Source organism: Topomyia yanbarensis, chromosome 2 (genome assembly GCF_030247195.1).
Source record: "Topomyia yanbarensis strain Yona2022 chromosome 2, ASM3024719v1, whole genome shotgun sequence".
Taxonomy (NCBI): domain Eukaryota; kingdom Metazoa; phylum Arthropoda; class Insecta; order Diptera; family Culicidae; genus Topomyia; species Topomyia yanbarensis.
In genome coordinates this window covers 163,569,510-163,590,344 of record NC_080671.1, presented here as the reverse complement: position 1 = coordinate 163,590,344, position 20,835 = coordinate 163,569,510, and the positions used below count along the sequence as shown (strand labels likewise).

The 20,835-nt window shown below is 40.9% G+C and overlaps 1 protein-coding gene across 1 annotated transcript; it reads left to right on the top strand.

Moving 5' to 3' along the window:
* Positions 1 to 444: 444 nt before the first annotated feature.
* Positions 445 to 6,552, top strand: LOC131679872 (uncharacterized). Its single transcript, XM_058960621.1, has one exon. The coding sequence runs from the start codon at positions 445 to 447 to the stop codon at positions 6,550 to 6,552; it is 6,108 nt and encodes a 2,035-aa protein (XP_058816604.1).
* The last annotated feature ends 14,283 nt before the right edge of the window (positions 6,553 to 20,835 follow it).

Below are 20,835 nucleotides of genomic sequence, written 5' to 3'. Positions count from 1 at the left end.
CTATTTCTAAACCTAAACCCTAAAATTTATTGGCTAGTGTAAAATTTATTAACTAGTTAAAACTTAATATCTAGTGTAAAACTTAACCTATCTTAGAACTACTGCGAAACACTACTGTAAGTAAATTTGATTCAATCGCAATAATTAAAATATAAGCTAATTGGAAATTTATCCTAACCTAGATTCGCGTACGATAGAGTTAGTTTGCACTAAAAGCGGGAGATAGCGTATGCAATTGAACGAATACCGATTTATGTAAGTCTTTATTGTATAACTGCATAACTTTTATCTAAACAAATATAATTGCAGCTAAAAGCTGAATCGAAATCACAAATTGTGATTTGTTGTTTGCGATCTGCTAAACAAATTTCGGATCTTCACGCGCCCCGTCTTCTTGTTCTCCGGAACAAAACTTTTAGATAAATCGTCCAACGGATCGATAATATGGCAACAAGTGGTAATAACGAGACCCCACAGACGCCAACTGGAGGCGTTGCTTCGAGCTGTGCGAATTGCGACCGTCCGGATAGTGCGGATAATTTTGTGCAGTGTGACAAATGCGACGCGTGGTGGCATATGTCGTGCGCTGGTGTATCGGAGTCGGTTGAAGGTCGTCCGTGGTCGTGTCGTAAATGCACCCCAGATAATGTAAGCATCCGTACGGTATCGTCAGCCACTCGAGCCGCTCGATTAGCGCTACAACTAGAGGAGCTTGAAGCGAAACGAGTCTTGGAAAAACAAATGCTGGAAGCGGAAAAACGACATCTGTCACAAATGTTCCAACTTAGAAAGGCCCAACTGGAATGTGAGGAAGAACACACGGACCGCAGCCGGATAAGCAAGCGGCAGAGTATCGACCAGGTGCGTCAGTGGATGGAAGAATGCGCTGAACAAGCAGAAGGTGCCGTTAGATTCTCGACCAATCTAGAAACAGCCTCGCTGTCAATGCCGCAGCAAGCATCCCAGTTCGAGGGGAACACGAAAGACAGTTGCTACCCCGGTAGGACAGTGATGCCACAGGTAGGACAAGTCCAGAGTCCGCTGAGGCATCCTTCGTTACCAAACGTACTTCAGCGTACGTCATTGTCAGCAGTAAATCCAGCTGGCCAATACGGCTACTCCGTTCCAGGTGCCGGTAATTATAAGCAAATCCAACTGGTGGATACCGGTGCGATCCCCAAGGGAACCAACGTTGAGCAAGCCGTAGTAAGCGTTACTCACAACCCCGCAGGCAACCCTTTACCCCCCGTAGTACCAGGTAAGCCACCACATAATAAAAATAAAGTGAAAGCCCAACTGTGTTGCGAGGATAATATTGCTCAATTAACCGAGCAGTTCGGGAACATTCAAATTCCCTCGGCATTACTAATGAACCAAAAGAGTGATGCTGTATTCCCAAAGAATCTAACGAGGAATGTGTGTATAGAGCAGGTACAACCGAACCCTTCGTTTGGAACAGTCCCAGTTCCTCAAGGGCTTTTGAATATGTCTACATTTGTTCCAACCCCCTCGCAGTTAGCAGCCCGACAGGTGATGACGAAAGAATTACCCCCCTTTTCGGGCAACCCAACCGACTGGCCCGTATTCATAAGCAGCTTTATGACAACTACGCTTGCTTGTGGATATTCGAGTGCCGAAAATTTAACACGTTTACAACGCTGCTTGAAAGGTGCTGCATACGAAGCTGTCCAGAGTCGTTTGGTTCTACCTGAGTGTGTTCCCCACGTGTTGGAGGACCTGCATTTTCTCCTTGGTAGGCCTGAGCTTTTAATCGACGCACTTCTTGAAAAGGTTCGTTCTGTCGGTGCACCGAAATCCGAAAAATTGGAATCCCTTATCGATTTTGGTATGGTGGTACGAACTCTTTGCTACCACTTGGAAGCTGCCGGTCAACGTGAACATTTATCGAATCCGTCCTTGTTGACGGAGCTTGTCGGGAAGCTTCCCGCTCACGTTAAAATGGAATGGGGTGCACATCTGAAAAACTGCCGAGAAGTCAATTTGAAAACTTTCGCCAGTTTCATGTCCAGTGTGATGACTTCTGTGGGTAGAGTGACAATGACAAAAGTGAACAAGCCGCCGGAGAAAACGAATCAAAGAACTAGAGGATCGATTAACACACACGCTGCTAATCCAGTAGCCGCCGTTGTTCCGGATAGGTTGTGCTATTCGTGTAGAAAACCTGGTCACCGCATTCAGGATTGTGGAATGTTCAAAGCGCTGCCTATGGAAGAACGTTGGAGGTACGTGAATACGAACGGACTTTGCCGAAACTGCTTGAATGCCCACGGGAAACGTAGCTGTCGCAGCAAGGGCTCGTGTGGCATCCAGGGTTGCGAGTATCGTCATCATCCTCTACTGCACGCAGCACGAAACAATCAAGTCTTGAACGGCCAACACCAACATTCAGTGGGAAACTTCACGCATAGAGTACTCGAACAAGTCATCCTGTTTCGTATTGTGCCTGTGGTGTTACGCGGGAGTAAAGCTACCATTAAAACGTTCGCTTTTCTCGACGAAGGATCGTCACTGACGCTTGTCGAAGATAAACTAGCAAACGAGCTCGGCGCCAACGGGATTACGAAGCCTTTGTGTCTGATGTGGACCGGAAACGTGACGAGGATGGAATCAGCATCAAAACAAATTTCTCTGACGATCTCGGCGGTGAACGGAAATAAGGAGTACGAGGTAGAAGATGCACGTACAGTGAAGGAGTTGTCTCTTCCAAAACAAACAGTATCATTTGAACGCTTGGTCAACCAGTATCGTCATCTCCAAGGACTTCCGATTGCCAGCTATGAAGATGCAACACCCAGACTGTTGATAGGAGTAAATAATTTGAATCTGATTGTTCCACTACGAACTAAAGAAGGCCTACGTTACGAACCCGTTGCTGTCAAAACCAGATTGGGCTGGTGCGTCTACGGCGGAAAGACGGGTGATGGAACAACACATACAGTGAACTGTCATTCATGCGGTTGCACTGTAACTCAAGAGCTGCATAACACAGTGAGAGATTATTTCGCGCTAGAAGATGTCGCGGCTAAGGCGGTGACCGTGCTTGTGTCAGAAGAAGAGAAGCGTGCCCATCGTATCCTGGAACAAACGACAACTCGTATTGGCAAACGCTTCGAAACGGGGCTGCTATGGAAGTATGACCATATTGAGTTCCCTGATAGCTACAATATGGCTATAAGCCGACTGGAATGCCTGGAGAAGAAACTGTCACGAGAACCGAAGCTTAAGGAGATCGTTCAGGAGCAGTTGACTGCATACCAAACAAAAGGCTACGCCCATCTCGCTTCAAAGGAGGAACTACTCAATGCGGACCTGAAACGAGTCTGGTATCTGCCACTAGGACTGGTGACGAATCCTCGGAAGCCAGGCAAAGTGCGAATAATTTGGGATGCAGCGGCGAAGGTCAGCGGAATTTCTCTCAATACGGCGCTTCTGAAAGGTCCCGATCAACTGACTTCGTTACCAGCGGTCCTGTTACGTTTCCGCCAGTTCAAAGTTGGAGTTACCGCAGACATCAAAGAGATGTTCCATCAAATCTCTATACGCAAAGAAGATCGCCATTCTCAGCGATTCCTCTGGCGTTCGGATCCTTCACACCGTCCGGAGATCTTCTTGATGGATGTGGCGACGTTTGGATCAACGTGTTCACCCGCATCAGCGCAATTTGTGAAAAACAAAAACGCTGAAGAGTTTCGGGAACAATATCCTCGCGCCGTGGAGGGCATAATTGAAAACCATTATGTGGACGACTGCTTGGAGAGTTTTGAGAGCGCTGAAGAAGCCTTGCGCGTCAGTCGAGAAATGCGCATGATACACGATGAAGGAGGCTTCGAACTGAGAAGCTGGCATTCGAACAGTGCAGAAGTGCTAAATGGCTTAGGCGAAACCAAATCAGCTGAAACGAAGACCATCGTTCAAGGCGGTGGATTCGAGCGCGTACTAGGACTACTGTGGAGTACGGAAGCAGATGAACTTCACTTCTCTACAACGATGACGAACGAGATCCAGAACTTGGTGGAAGGCAACCAACGTCCAACTAAAAGACAGATGCTGAAATGCCTAATGGGTTTCTTTGACCCACTGGGACTTATGAGTTTCTTCCACATCCATGGTAAGATGCTTCTGCAAGACGTCTGGCGATCGGGAATCGAGTGGGATGATGTGGTCAGCGATAGTATCTTTGAGCGTTGGCTGAAATGGACAAGACTCTTCAGCGAAGTTAGCGTAGTGCGCATACCCAGGTGTTACTTCCACGAAGCGACCCTAGAACACTATGATGGACTACAGCTGCACGTTTTTGTGGATGCTAGCGAGGTAGCTTACTCCGCAGCTGCTTATTTTCGAGTAGTGAATCCTCACGGTGTAGGCGAATGTGCGTTGGTCGCTGCGAAGGCGAAAGTAGCTCCATTGAAGCCCCTCTCAGTGCCTAGGATGGAATTGCAAGCAGCTGTTTTGGGATCGCGGTTGATGAAATTCGTGGAAGAAGCTCATAGTCTCACCATAGCGCGAAGGTACTTGTGGACCGATTCGGCTACTGTGCTGTCGTGGCTTCGAGCGGATCATCGCAGGTATAAGCAGTTCGTGGCCTGTCGTATTGGAGAGTTACTTACCACAACGGATGTCGGCGACTGGCGATGGGTGCCCTCGAAATTTAACCCTGCTGATGCCGCAACCAAGTGGGGTAAAGGCCCAAAATTGACAACGGACAGTATGTGGTTCAAAAGTCCAGAATTCTTGTGCGAACCGGAGACAAGTTGGCCTGTTCAAAGAATTCGTTCCGTGGACACGGAAGAAGAGTTGCGCCCTTGCTATGCGCACCGCGGAATTATCCTGCCAATGCTGATAATCGATTTGGATCGATTTTCAAAGCTTTCTCGGGCGGTGAGGACCATGGGCCACGTGCATAGATTTCTGGGGAACCTGAAACGGAAGCGACTCAGCGAGAATGCGGTAAATGGAAGATTCAGTTCGGAGGAGCTCAAATCGGCAGAACGCTCATTGATACGGATGGTGCAATGGCAGGCATTTCCCGATGAAATGGCGATAACAGCGCGAAATCAACAGAAATCAGCTGAGCAGTGGGAACCTCTGGACAAGAGCAGCAGAATTTACCAGTTGTCTCCGATCGTGGATGATTATGGGGTGCTCCGGATCGGCGGACGCATTGGGAAAGCCCCTAATATCGACCTAGATGCGAAGTTTCCGGTCATACTCCCACGAAATCATAGGTTTACCACACTATTGGTGGACGACTACCACCGTAAGTTTCGTCATGGTAACCACGAAACCGTGACAAATGAAATACGCCAAAAGTATTATGTACCGAGATTGAGAGTAGCAGTGAAGCAGCAAGCAACAGCTTGTCAATGGTGCAAAATAAATAAGGTCAAGCCGCAAACTCCGCAGATAGCTCCATTACCGGCAGCACGCATGGCCGCATTCACTAAACCGTTCACTTATGTGGGCCTCGATTTCTTCGGACCGCTACTCGTGAAGATCGGGAGAAGCAACGCAAAGCGTTGGATCGCTGTGTTTACATGCCTGACCATTAGAGCCGTTCATGTAGAAGTAGCGCATAGCCTCAGCACCGACTCGTGCGTGAAGTGCGTACGGCGTTTCGTTTGTCGACGGGGTTCGCCGGCAGAGATACACAGCGACAACGGCACCAACTTCCAGGGTGCTAGCCGACTGTTGAGGGAACAAATGCAAGAAATACAAGGAGAGCTTGCAGCAACCTTCACCAATACGAGCACAAAATGGTTATTCATACCACCCGCGACCCCTCACATGGGTGGATCGTGGGAAAGAATGGTGCGCTCTATCAAAACCGCGATGGAGACGGCCTACAACAACTGTCGTAAGCTGGACGACGAAGCTTTGGAGACGTTAGTCGTAGAAGCGGAGGCGATCGTAAACACTCGTCCCTTGACGTATTTGCCATTGACTTCCGAAGAAAGTGAAGCCATTACTCCGAACCACTTTCTGTTGGGGAGCTCAAGCGGTGTTCGTCAGCCAACGGTTGAACCAACGGATTCATCGGCAGCCTTGCGGACCTCCTGGAATCAGATTCAGTTTCAACTAGACGTCTTCTGGAAAAGGTGGACTCGGGAATATCTTCCGACCCTCACGAAGCGCACGAAGTGGTTCGGGGATGTAAAGCCTGTCGCCGAAGGAGACTTGGTGTACATCGTGGACGGAGACAGAAGAAACGGCTGGGAACGAGGTCGCGTGCAGTTAGTCATCAAAGGAGCGGATGGGAAGATTCGTCAAGCGATTGTACAAACTGCGAGGGGGGTTGTGCGTAGACCTGTCTCGAGGTTGGCTGTCTTGGAGGTGGATCGTAAAACTGAACCTGGTGGCCAGTGTTACGGGGGGGAGGATGTTGGAACTGGCAGCACGGACAATGTTGGAACTGGCAGCACGGACAATGTTGGAACTGGCAGCACCGACAATGTTGGAACTGGCAGCACGTACATTGTTGGAACTGGCAGCACGGACATGGTCGGAACTGGGAGCACGGACATACACGAGTAGGATTTACACATTTAGAGAGAGGAAAGATTTAGAGTGTAGAGAGGAAGAAGTGTCAGAATCAGAAAAAGGAAAAGATTAACAGCGTGCGGAAGAATTTCTATTTCTAAACCTAAACCCTAAAATTTATTGGCTAGTGTAAAATTTATTAACTAGTTAAAACTTAATATCTAGTGTAAAACTTAACCTATCTTAGAACTACTGCGAAACACTACTGTAAGTAAATTTGATTCAATCGCAATAATTAAAATATAAGCTAATTGGAAATTTATCCTAACCTAGATTCGCGTACGATAGAGTTAGTTTGCACTAAAAGCGGGAGATAGCGTATGCAATTGAACGAATACCGATTTATGTAAGTCTTTATTGTATAACTGCATAACTTTTATCTAAACAAATATAATTGCAGCTAAAAGCTGAATCGAAATCACAAATTGTGATTTGTTGTTTGCGATCTGCTAAACAAATTTCGGATCTTCACGCGCCCCGTCTTCTTGTTCTCCGGAACACTACTTATTGGCGACAAGTAGCTTATCAAATAACATTCACTCGCTGACGATATTCAGTAATTTGGACACATTTACATTTTTTCAACCTATCCTTCAGATGTTTTTCAGAGTTTTTGAAGACGAACATTTTCTTCGAACACACCAAAACTCTAGCTTCAATTATTCAAAAGATATAAGCACTTAATGCATGTGTGCATATGTGAAGCTGTACGGCTGGTATAAAATGCCATCTAGCGTACACCGTTTTTTAATTCATGCTGCAGACATTATAAGGGCATCAATTATTCTTATTGGTACATTATCCGAAGAATCACAAGAATGCCGGTATAAGGACATCAAAAGGTTTCGAGAACATCGAGCAAGGAAATTTTCACGGTACTGAAGTGTATGTTTGATATTTTATTAACATATCTAAGCATTTTTTTGTACTCAACGACGTAGCCACGATATCGTTTTCAACAAATTAATGGTGTCTTCTGATCCTCTAATTCCATCAACTTGAAAAGAATTGGAATTATTAATACAACTGAGTATTCTAAGCAACGAAATACTTTGATCATCCAATGACGAAGAAGATGATTGGCAGGACACTGATGACTTATGAGAATGATAAGAACAAAAAATATTAATTTTGAACGTTGGTATATACGGAATGGACTACAATATTTCAAATGTTTGTTATGCGCATAATGGTTTATTGTTTCTTGCTTCGTAATACAAATAATTTATTAAAACGTTAGTCTATTTTACCCAACATTATTCCAAGGATTCCTTTAGATCGCCCTATGATTTATATAACCATTTCGTCTACAAACTTTCCATACGTAACTAGCAATTTTGACATCAACTTGTAAAGTTATTTTTTATCTGCATTGTCGAAATTATACTAAACTACTAAAAAATAAATCAATCTTTCCGAAGACATTAAAGTGCCATAACCAATAGTTTCGTCCCAAATATGAATTTCCGGCTTTTTTTTGATTCCGTCCCACTGTGCGTTCGCGGTAAAACATGATGATGAGTTATGTTGTAATTTATGTTCAAACCCTGCTTTCACAGAAGATAGACGAATATTCCTTCGAAATGTTGCACATGTGACCAAAAATTGAAAACTACATTAAATACTCGGATTTATCTTCAGACTCCTGTTCAGCGTAGCTTTTCATTCTATGTTTATAGCTGTTTCGCAGGAGCTCAGACTAAACCAGTACCCAGTGCGAATATCCATCGACGGTCTCCCGCTCCGTGGTGGGATAAAGAGTGATCAGAGTTGTACGCGGAGAAGTCCACTGCATGTAAGGCCTTCCGGGAACACGGGTTACTCGCTAGCTATCAACAGAACGCGTCGTTAGAAAGGCGAATGAAAAGTCTAATGAAAGCCAAAAAACGCAGTTATTGGCGCTGGTTCGTCGACGGGTCAACGAGAGAAACAGCGATGAGCACTCTTTGGGGTACGGTGCGACGTATGCGTTACCGAAACAGTACCAACGAAAACGTAGAATATTTAAACCGCTGGATATTCGCTTTCGCCAAGAAAATTTGTCCGGTCTCTGTCCCGGTAGAGAATACGTACCGCGCCGCGTCTCCTCACGATTCTGCGAACGAAACACCGTTTTCGATGGTGGAGTTCTCACTTGCTCTTTTATCATGCAACAATAACGCCCCAGGCTCAGACAGAATCAAATTCAACTTGCTGAAGAATCTGCCTGGTACTGCAAAAGGGCACTTGTTAAACTTATTTAACAAGTTTCTTGAGGGTAACATTGTCCCTCATGACTGGAGGCAAGTGAATCTCATCGCCATCTACAAACCAGGTAAACCAGCCTCCGACCACAACTCGTATCGACCGATTGCAATGCTGTCCTGTACTCGGAAGTTGTTGGAGAAAATGATCTTGGGTCGAAGCAAATGGTTTACTGTCAGATACACAATTTGGCTCCCGCAAAAGCAAAGGGAGCTGCATCAGCATGGTCTTTCACCAATTTTAAATAGCTTCTTGCTAAACCTGTTGTCTGAAAAGCACATGCATTTTTCGCATGGCGATTTAACAACATTGCGATTTAGTTACATGGGTCTTCCCAAGGGCTCATGTCTAAGTCCCCTACTCTACAATTTTTACGTGATTGACATTGACGATTGTCTTGCCAATTCATGCAGGCTAAGGCAACTTGCAGACGACGGGGTGGTCTCTGTTACAGGATCCAATGCTGCCGGTTTGCAAGGACCATTGCAAAATACTTTGGACAATTTGGCTACTTGGGCTCTTCAGTTAGATCTGGAGTTCTCCACGGAGAAACTGAGCTGAGCTTCTCTATGGGTACTTTAAAAGTAATTATTAATCGAATAGATATGTCCATACAAAGTTTGATAAAAATTACATCATTTAACTCATATTTATTAATTAGGAAAAATTTCTACAAGGAAAGGATTTTTCCTTCCAAATTTTTAAAATTACCTTAAGGGACCGAAACAAGTATGAAAATATTTCCGAAAAAAATTAAGAACCTAATAGAACACGTTATAACCAATAATAGAATTCTGCGCTTAGTCAAGTTTCCCTATGTTCCCCTACGTATTCATCCGTCTTTGGTTTCCGCAATTATGTTTTTCTTTGGTGTCATTTTATCGTAAGAAGCACAAAACAACAAAATCGATACAAAAAGTACAGTCTATCAGTCAATAGCAACAATCATGAATAGTTGGTTAGCCTTACCTAATACAAGAGTCTACGCACGCCTTTAGATATGCTCTTAGTAAACACTGTAACATTATACAGTGAAAACCCGTTTTATCAGCCCCTTGGTGAATGAAACGGGAACATTGACAAAATCGGGACGAATATTTTCCTTTCTTTTTAATAAACCAAAGCTTGTAAAATATTCGTCTTTAGTCCCTAGATATAGCCTCATAACCCTTTCTGATTATTTAGTTTAAATTTCTCTTAAGGGGGTTAGACAGTGAAAAAATTAAAAAAAATAATTTTTTTTTTGATGAGATCCCAAAACTGTAAGGTAAGCAAAATATGCTTAAGAAAAGATTTACTCGAATTCAACTTGGTTCGTCTGCTAGGGCCCATCAAACCACCAACTATCAATTTTCATATGAGACTGTCAGATCCTGAACGTGAGAAAGATCCGACCTCACTGGTAGCTGTATAACAACGAATTCCGAACCAACGCATCACTACACACTCAATCATTCACACTCATCAATACAGGATTTTTACGATCATGTTTGATGCACTGTTTGAGATATAATTAGTTCCGAGCTGTTAAATCCGAAACAACCCTTGGCGGTCCCGTCGGATGGATCACGCTGCAGCCGGGCCGTAATTTATGTGTACTCTTCTGATCGAAAGTCTCTTTCGTACGTTTATTAGTGTATATTTAAACCGGGCTGACGCGCGGGGCACAGAGAATCGTGTTAAAAGAATTTTTAGTGTTCTCTTAACGGACGGCAGGTAGTTACGTAGCTGATGAGCTCATTTTTTGGTTCGTACTCGGGTTAGGGACCCTCAGCGAGGCCTGTCGTATTCGGACCTCGCTGCAGCAATGGGGAGGGCTGCATTTTCTAGTTTATGTTCTGACGAGCGAAAAGAGCCATGAATTTATTAATACAAATTCCTTTCACATGTTATTTATTGTAAACTTAAGTGTTGGACACGAATTTGCTTAACGCAGCAAACAGCACACGTACGTATCCAGCGAGATGGATGCACTATCCGAGCGAGAAAAGAAAACAAATGTTCCGTGTCTACCATGCCAGCGATGGTAATCGGAACGGGGTACGCGGCAAGAGGCTTCTAATGAATGAAAGATGCCGTGTTCCACGATTCGTTATCTGATCGACTAATTAAGGAACAAATGTTTTAATTTAGAACGCTTGGAAGGGAACAAAAGTTTACTTCTTCAGCAACTGCTGTTGCTTGATGTGGATTGTTTTTGGGTGCTCAGTTGATTTTCGAAACACTTTTTGTATTTCAGTTCCAAGAAATGGACAACAGACTTGGATGCGCATAAGCGACGAACTTTCCTCAACGCGGGTTGAGGCTGCGAAGTGCTATAAGAGATGTCATCTTTTCAGTAGTTATTGCTCGTTTCGGCAGTAGGTATATTGTGATGTTGGAAAGTAAAAGAAAAACTGCTTTATTGTTTGGAACAATAAACACATCAATACATAAGCAAATTTGACCACCTCTAGTCTGTTTTGATGCATTGCTCCTGTCTGTTGATCTTTCGGTTGGAGCAGCAGATCATCACTCGCGGGGGCAAGCACGGATCACCCAGGATGCAAGCAAGGTGTAAACAAATCTCTGTTTTGGTTCCATTACACTAATCCGGCGGAAGGCAGAAAGGCTGGCCAGATATTTGCTTTGCCAGCCATGAACACGCACCGACATCCATCTATCAGCTAGGACGGATTGCGATGGGTAAATGTTGATTTTTTGGATGCTCATGGTTGTTTGGATTTGGTAAAAGTAGACGATAAGACGATTACTGCTACCGCATGGTTGTTGTGGATTGTGGAATACCAGAAGTGTCCAAAATGAAGCTGGTATTGACAGGGGACACGTGAAATTTTCTGTTTGAGCAGGTGAGGGAAGGGAGCAAATAGCTTCTGCTGCTTGGTGTACCCTCTCGCAGCCCTTCCACGGTTGGAGGCGAAATTAAGATCAAACCTCACACATAGTATTTGCAGATGTATTAACAACTATATTTAAACTAGGTGACGGAGTTTCTAAAATTTTAGGGCCAGTTATTTGGACTTTTTTATCGATATATCTGGAATAATGTGAACAACACTTCAAACGTTTATCTATAAGATTTTTTAATATGTAAGGTAAAGTGCGGCATATGGTCAGAAATGATAACGAATAATTTAAAGATTATTGCAATAAATATTGTTGAGCCACATAGGGTTGTCATTGGACTGCGCAGAGAAAAAAAAAACGAATTTTTGAAAACTCAATCGGCCCACCCCTGAGTCGATTCCTAGTCCTACCAGGAGTGCCTGCTCCAAATTTGATCAAAATTGGACAAGTTTCGCTACCGGACCAACTGTTCGAAGATCGCATGGGATTTTTCGATAATTACCGGTAGAAAAAAAACCCACTAGCTCGCCTTTCCATCGCTAGGTGGCACTGTATACATCAGATTAGGGGAAAATAATAAAGATATTTTTTTCTTTTGAAAATTTATCGAAGACTGCAAATCAATTCATCCTACTTGGGAGAAGTTATTAACCAATTATTGCCCAACTCATTTTTCACACGCAGCACAAATTGAGTTTTCCGATTGGAAAAAATGATGTGGTCATTCCAGTGAAATTAATTTCCTGCTAAGAGTAGCTGATATAATAAGGAACAATAAGTGAAAATTTCAGATTGATCGATTAATTAATTCCTGAGATATCGTGGTAGCCGCGAATGAACTTTTCAACAAAATACAATTCCGAGATAATCGAGTTTTACTGTCGCTGCAGCGAGTCAACGGTCTAGCGTATCAAACACTACGCACCGCCTACGAGTAGTCAATGGGTAGCGGTCTATGAATCGCTGTAACTTAAGTTTTAGTATTCCGATCTTAATGAAATTTTGACAAAATTTTCCTCAGCGTATGTAGTTTGAGAATATTTAATTTACTAAAATTCGATTTTTTCATCATGACAAAAATGTGTAACCCCTTAAGGGAAAATTGCATAAAAACAAAACATAAACACCGGTTTAACCACTCTAACTTCTCTAAACGTATTCTGTACGAGTATATGAACAATATTAACTCATTGATAATGCCTGTTCTGCGTTATTCCTTAAGTAATAGGAGTTATTCTTAGCACCTACTATATATAATAGGTTGGGCAATAATGGGTTAAATTTTTAATTAAGTGATGTCTAAACCAGTTTTGCGTGAGGCCTATCAGTATATGGAAGTGAATCAGTAGTCGATTCCCACGAACTTTTTAAATTTCGAAATAATGGTTGAGTTTAACTGAATAGTATATTTCGAACTATTTTAGTACGGTCTATGAGACATCATTGGCCTACAAATTTTTAGTTCCATATTTTACCGCATAGAGGGTGCCAACACCAGGTGCCAGGTTCCCCGTGCGGCACTTAATGTTCCACACTCATGGTATTACAATTACTAGTATTTAAAAAATGCTCTCTCGGGGCTCTCAGGCCTGATGAGAGGGGAGTCAGCAGGGGCAATTGCCCCGGGATCCCTGGATCCCATTTGGAGGCCCGCATTGTTACCTGAAAGGAAAATTAATTGGATGGAAGATGGGCAAAAATTCCGGTATTCATGCAATAGCAATTGAAATAGCAATTAATTTTTTTTTGTATTCATGAACTGTCATTGTGGATACCATAACTTTATTTCCTATTTGAAGTTTGCTTAAATAAACGTGCTCAAGAGAGTTTACTATATTATATCAATTTTTTTCGCTTGAATTGACCGAATACACTACTAAATATTCAGAAGCCTATTCAAAGTATTTTCGAGTAAAGCAATAGAGCGCCAAACAGGATAGCGAATGCATGGACGAACGTATCTGTCCTCTTCTGCGTTCGCTTTTTTGCTGGTGGTGCCGGTTGTTGGTTTGGAAATACTTGGCGTGATTGTTGTTGAGTGAATATTTATTCTTGTCAGATTCGTAGATATTGAATTGTGGTTTGGCATAAGATGACAGTGTGCTGTTTACGGTTATAGTAGGCGAACTTTTCTTAGACTCATTCAAGACAGTTCGTTTTTCTCGACAAATTTTTTCGTGATATTTTTTTCATTCGTTTCCTGCATTGTGGGTTCAGATCCCCAGAAACTTTTTGAGGTATTCTCGGTGACCGCAAGCCTGGTGGTGGAACACAGAATCCGATACGAGTGATAGCCGGTGCGAGAAAAGCTTGGAGGAAAATTATTCACGAGTGGTGTTATTTGGAAGTTCAAAATTAGGAAGCATTTACAGGAAGCGACCATTCGAAAGGAAGTACAATTTTATTTTATATTATTCATCATACTCTTACCTGGCAGAGATAAGGATGCAAAATTTTGAATGCGACTATGGCAGAATGTTTCCGTTGATTAGAATGATTGGGTTCTTGCGTACCCTTCCACAATGATCTGAATTACATGATAGCGTGATAGAATCTCTTAAATGTAATTTTACAAATAATCTTAAATGTAATTTTACAGGTAATTTTCGTGATAATTATTAAGTGCAGAGTAGAAAATTAGGCGGCATGTAATCGGGATTTTGGAATATATGTTCCCGGTTTATACATAAGGCTTGTGAAATGAAAAAAAAACAGATATTAGAGATAGTGCAACCCTTTTCATGTTCGCAATAACCAAAAATTAAATCCTTTTCTTATGTATTATTTGTAGTGGGTGTATTTAGTAATTGTGTACAGTATAGTACATGGATACTGGACGATATTTTCATTTCCTTTGAAATAAGATGTTTTTATTTTTCCTACTTGCTTTTTGCAAACTGAGATAACAAACGATAAATTCTTAATTTTGGCGAACGAGTGTTATAAACGTGTGGATGCGACTTTTAGTACATTCCGGCGTAAAGAAAATTTTCTTAATTTTTTTTTCACAAAATGTGGAGGAAATGCGTTCCGGAAGGTTTCTGTTTTCATGATCATGTACTGCCTATTAGGACATAGAAGTCCTGTATGGATTTTTGTCGAAGGTGAGTTGTCTGTTGGTTTGTATTTTTATGCGTTTTTGTTTATAGTACTACTAATTAACCGATTTCGCCAATTTTCTCTATTGTTTCAAAGAGCGAGTAAGGGCGCTATAACCCTGGCTCATTAGCCAGGGCAGGGCTAAATACTTCTGTCCCATCCCATCCCAGGAACCAAGGCCAAAGGAGTGACATTAACCTTCTTAGCAAAGTCACTCCCAACGATTTATCAAACCCCCATCAAATTGAAACGGTTGTGTACGGTTGTCCACGTTTCTTCCTTATTCAAGGTTCAAAATAATCCGTTGATTAAATTATTCATTGAATGAATAATTTGATTGCCGTATAATTTTGTATCATCTTTATTTTGTACGCTGCACAGTTGCCTGGCCGCTTTAATGTTTGTGTCATATTCAATATTTGCCACAAACATTAATAATGACAAGAAAAATTGTGGACGAACGTTTGCAATTTTCCAGGATCCCTACATGTATTGGCTGTGTATGTGTAGACTAGACTAGACTAGATAGTAGGCGAACTTTTCTTAACTGTTTCTGCACAAGGTTTCCCATGGTACAGTGTCTTTTAACAGAATTTGCACATAAGATTCTACCCTGGGTACATGACTGGTGTTGTTTGATTAAACGACCCATTTTCGGTTGATCTGGATAAAATGGTTACGTATGAAGGAAATGCTTCATTCGAAAGCAGAAAGTCTCACCACATGAAAAATGTTAAGAACACCCGGGAAAGTTGAAGTCTACCATCGATTTCCTGTTACGAGCGAGTATCCGAATTGCTTGGTCTTAAAAAAATATTTCATCCTTGAAAGCGACATTGAAAGAGTATGGATGTGCAGAATATTGGACAGATACGGCGTTTTGTAGTTCTTTTCATACAAATTCAAATATCCTGGAATGCAAAATTGAAATATGAAATTGATATTACAATTCCAGTATAACATATTGGACAAAATATGCATTCGATGAACGGAGCAAATAGCGTTTGCATTAAGCACGATAACTTTACAAACCATCCCAATTTTTGAAACTAAAGCTAATCGATTTTCCAAAAAAAACTTTAAAAGTTTACCAATAAATACAGAATTTGGCAAGCGATCTGCTCAAGTGGTAAATGATGTGTACCGTTGACTTTTATCTACACTCAGCAAAAAAAATATAGCAAACTTCATAATAATCTTTTAGCCCCAAATAGCACCTATATAAATCATAAGGTTTTCTTATGAAACGGCATTTATTTTGCCAAATCGGTTTGCTATGATTTCATTTTCATAAGGAATCTTTGATTTTTCATAAAACAATATTATACATTTCTCTTATGTTTATGAGAATCATAAGATGCTAGTATAGATACAAATGACTGGCATATGCAATGCCTTATAAAATGTTAACATAATCATAAAGTCATAACATAATCATAAGTCGTGTGTTTTCATATTAATCTTATGAAAACATAGTGTTGATACTTTTGCTATGCGTTTTACCTGAGTGTACTCTAGGATGGCCTATCTCATTGATAGCTTGCTTTAGCAGATTTAACAAAACTTCGGCTGTATATTTTTTACTGCGTCACTTTCTATCCTACAAACTATCACAATAAACATCCCACTATCTTATGATTTTGCAAATTGTGTTTAAATTGTCCTATTTATCTTGAAAAACATTCATCGTAAATACAATGCGATTGAGCGACGAAATTGGTTAAAGCTCTTGTAATCATATTCAACACGAAATAGGGAGTTAAATCAAGTGACTTCGTTAGCGGGCACACCAAAGTCCGGCCATATAAAAATGATACAAAATATTAACTCCCAGTTCTTGAATTTTGTTATTTCATTTGGTAGTGATACATATCAAAACGTATTATATATATACATATATATATATATATATATATATATATATATATATATATATATATATATATATATATATATATATATATATATATATATATATATATATATATATATATATATATATATATATATATATATATATATATATATATATATATATATATATATATATATATATATATATATATATATATATATATATATATATATATATATATATATATATATATATATATATATATATATATATATATATATATACATGTACTTATATATTGTTTTCAACATATATGCTTCGATCCCTATATATAACTAGGCGTGACATAATCGAAACATTACTGTATATCATTGAATGTAATGTGTTTGATATCAGAATTCGGAATAAAACCTGTTTTAATTCACCTAGTGGTGCAACTGTGCCCTGCTCATTTATCAAAGCTATGGTTCAATAGCTGGTTACGTTCAATGTAACATTATGGAAATATCTGTTACATTCTTATTACTTTTGGTAAGCATTTATGGGTGAACGGCTGCCACAAACCTGATGAGCAACATTTGGACGCTGAAACACTTGAAACAAACAAAAATAAAATATTTAATTAGCTTAATTAGCGAGAGTTCAATGTTATTTTCATGTTAGAATATTTTGAAATACAGGGTGGTAGGGGGTTATTTATTGGGAGGAGAGGATGCGTTGGGAACAACCTAACGTATTTTGGTATACGGGTGGGTGAAGGGAATATGGGTGTGGGTTGATCTGAGATGGGGTGGTGGTGAGAGTGTTGTGGGGAGGGGTGGATGCGGGTTGCAACAGTCAACTTCATATTATACCTTCCATTTGAGACTAGGTTAGTGAAAATTGGTTCAGTCATCACCGAAGTGGCTTGAGTTCTGGACTATGTTCGGAACCAGGGACTTTCGAAATTATCGATAGTGGACAATTTATTCCAAGCATCTTTGATTTACCATCAGTGATCTAGGGCAGCGAAGTAACTCCGGAATCAAAAGCCAGTGATGAATTAAGTTCAATGGCAGTCAATGAAAGTATTATATCTTTCATTTGGAATAAAGTTTGTAAAAATCGGTTTAGAGCTCGCTGGAAAATAGGTGCGACATTAGCTTATGAACTTGGTGAGTTGCTCGGGGGCATCAAGAACCGTCATAGGCGGCCAATATGGTCAAAGCTACTTTGATTAGTTATTAGTGATCTAGACCCGCAAATTCAAGTAATGTTGAACCTATTAGCATATGTATCGTTCGGACACCATGGTGTTACCAGTTTATATGGGAATTTGCTCAACCCGTAACTCCGGAACCGGAAGTAAGATCAACTAAATTCAATAGCAGCTTATGGGAGCGCCATACCGTTCATTTGAAACTAAGTTTGTGCCAATCGGTTCAGCCATCTCTGAAAAAATTGAGTGACGTTATTTGACAAATACATACACACAGACACTTTGCGATCTCGACAAACTGTATCGAGTGGTGTAAGAGACTCGACCCTGCGGGCCTCGTTTAAAAGGTCGAAATTCTCGCCCGATTGCTTAACCTTTCTCTATGAGAATAGCAAAAATGTGCAAAATCAGCAGTCCGAAAAAGTCTATTTTTCTCAATTTTTTGGGGTTAACAAAATCTCGACGTTTCATGCATTTTAAAGACATTTTGCATCAAAAATTTCTTATGTGACCGGTCGATTCATTCTATATTTCCGGAACCATATAACCGATTCGTACGAAATTTCATAGCAGTCTATACTGCCCATAAAAGCATAAGAGTCCCATAATGAAAAACAGCAAGCCGAGAAAAACGCTGTTCAAGATTTACATTTTCATTGAGCCTTATGGGATGGGACAACCATGTTTTGGAATTTTTTCGGTATTTTCTAAACAAATCTGGTAATCCTATATGTACATTGTGATTCAGTGGTGATACAGAATATAATCCAACAGATAACTCATTTTCGACAAAAGTCCATATGGGACTCTTATGCTTTTATGGGCAGTATAGGAATAATATTCCTTGCGTTTGAAATTAATTTTGTGAAAATCGCCCTAACCACCTCCGCGAAACTGATGTGAGTTTTTTTAATTTTGAATATTCCATTTTTCCATTTTTCTGGGCACTTCCAGAACCGTCTACGGTGGTCAATGTGGCCAACAAGATTTTGATGGGCTGCCAATAACATAGAACTGCAAGTGCAAGATGCTCCTATTTTAGCAAAAAAAAATGCTCTCATCGCGGTATCGGTTTGAATGGGAGTTGACTCTGTGACCACACTCCACAAACCGTAACTCCGTAACCGTAAGATGGATCGAAATAAAATTTAATAACAGTTTTGAGGGACGCAACACCGTTGATTTGAGGCTAAGTTTGGTCAAATCGGTCCAGACATCACTGAGCAATGGATGTAGCTGTTATTCTGAATTTGAATACTTCCGCTGGGACTTCCGGAACCGTCGATAGTGTTCAATGTGGCCAAAGAGACTTTGAATGGCTGTTAGTGGCCTAGAACTACAAATCCAAGCAGTTGTGGTGAAATCTTGGGAAAAAATCACCTTTTTACATTCATCGCCGTATATGTTGAAATCGGTATTTGCTGCGTATTCGTACTCATCACCCTGTAATTCCGGAACCAGAACTCGGATCAATTAGAAATTCAATAGTAGATAATGGGAATGCTGTATCATTCATTTGAGAACAAGTTTGTAAAAATCGGTTAAGAATTCGCTTAGAAATAGTTATGATATTAACTAAGGGACTTGGTAAGTTCCACGGGGCCTCAAGTGCCATCATAGGTGGCCAATGTGGTCAAAGCGACTGCGATGGGTCCTACATACGCAAATCCAAGTAATGTTGCACACATTTTAATATGTATTGCATCATTTGGACTTCATGTACCAGTTTATATGGGAATTAGCTGTGTGATCGTACTCTTCAACCCGTAACTCCGGAACCGGAAATCGGATCTATGAAAAAATCAAATACGACCGATGGGAAGGTTGTTCCTTTAATTTATGACTAAGAGACAAACCGGTCTAGCCATCTCTGAGAAAAATCGGTGAGATTGTTTGACACATACACACATACATACATACATACACACAGACACACACATACAGACTTTTTTATCCCCTATTTGTCTAAAAACGATGAGGTATATCTCTGTCACAAAATTGTCAGCGACTCCTACGGTGCCTTTATCAAATCTTGTTATAATGAAATGTTTCGTTTATTTTAAAAATATTAATACCAGTAAGAAAATGCATATGGGTTGGCATGGTTCATTTTGTTCCGAAAAATCTGAATTAAAAAACGTAATAAATCAAGATCAGGTTAAGATTTGGATTCCAAACGAAATATCATGTCATCTATCCCAGATTCATTCACTTTTTCACCAAACGACCTATAACTTTCATTACTTCATCCCACTTCCCATCCTTTCGGCAAATGGGGAAGTAGAGTGCGTCTGGCAGTATATTTTTGCGCTCTTATCTCACTCGATTTCGGTCCCTTTTTGTGTCCAACCCGGTCCGTTTCCCGAGAATCCATTAGGAAATCAGAAATCGACATCTCATGCCACCACCGAAGCCGGCCGATCGGGTCGGTATGGGTCCTAAAATTCTGGTGGCATGTGGTGCATTTTTGAATCCTACCGCCATCCACCGTGTGCCGCCACTGCCAGGAACGGTTCAGGAACGCCGGCAATCAATCAGAGCGCACGGAAGGAGATGAATGGGATATTGGATGATGATTATGTTTCGAGCGAAAACGTTGAAAGTGGGTGGGAGATAGCGCGGCATTCGAGTCATTGGGTTGGTTTGTTGTGTTTCGCCGATTTCCGCAGAAATCGTAGGGATTCATCGTGTGGGGTAGCAGCTTCAGGGGCCAGTGAAGGTTTCTAAAGTGATAGGGTAAACGTGAATAATGATCAGGTGAAATAATAGGATGACGAATAATGATGTTCGTAACTATTTTTACATGAAAAAAAAAAAAATTGGCATTGGTGGGTAAGACCGACACACTTTTTAATTTTGTTTCTTTCCACTTTATTATGTTAAGAAATGTGTTGTTTGTGTATCATAAAGCATAATTATGTGTATGTGAGCATCTGTGGTGAAGATATATGCTTTCTTCAATTTCTTCGTGTAGCAAGAAAAGTCAAATTTGTAGTGCCATGAATAGTAAAATGTTTAGAGATTGATCTATATC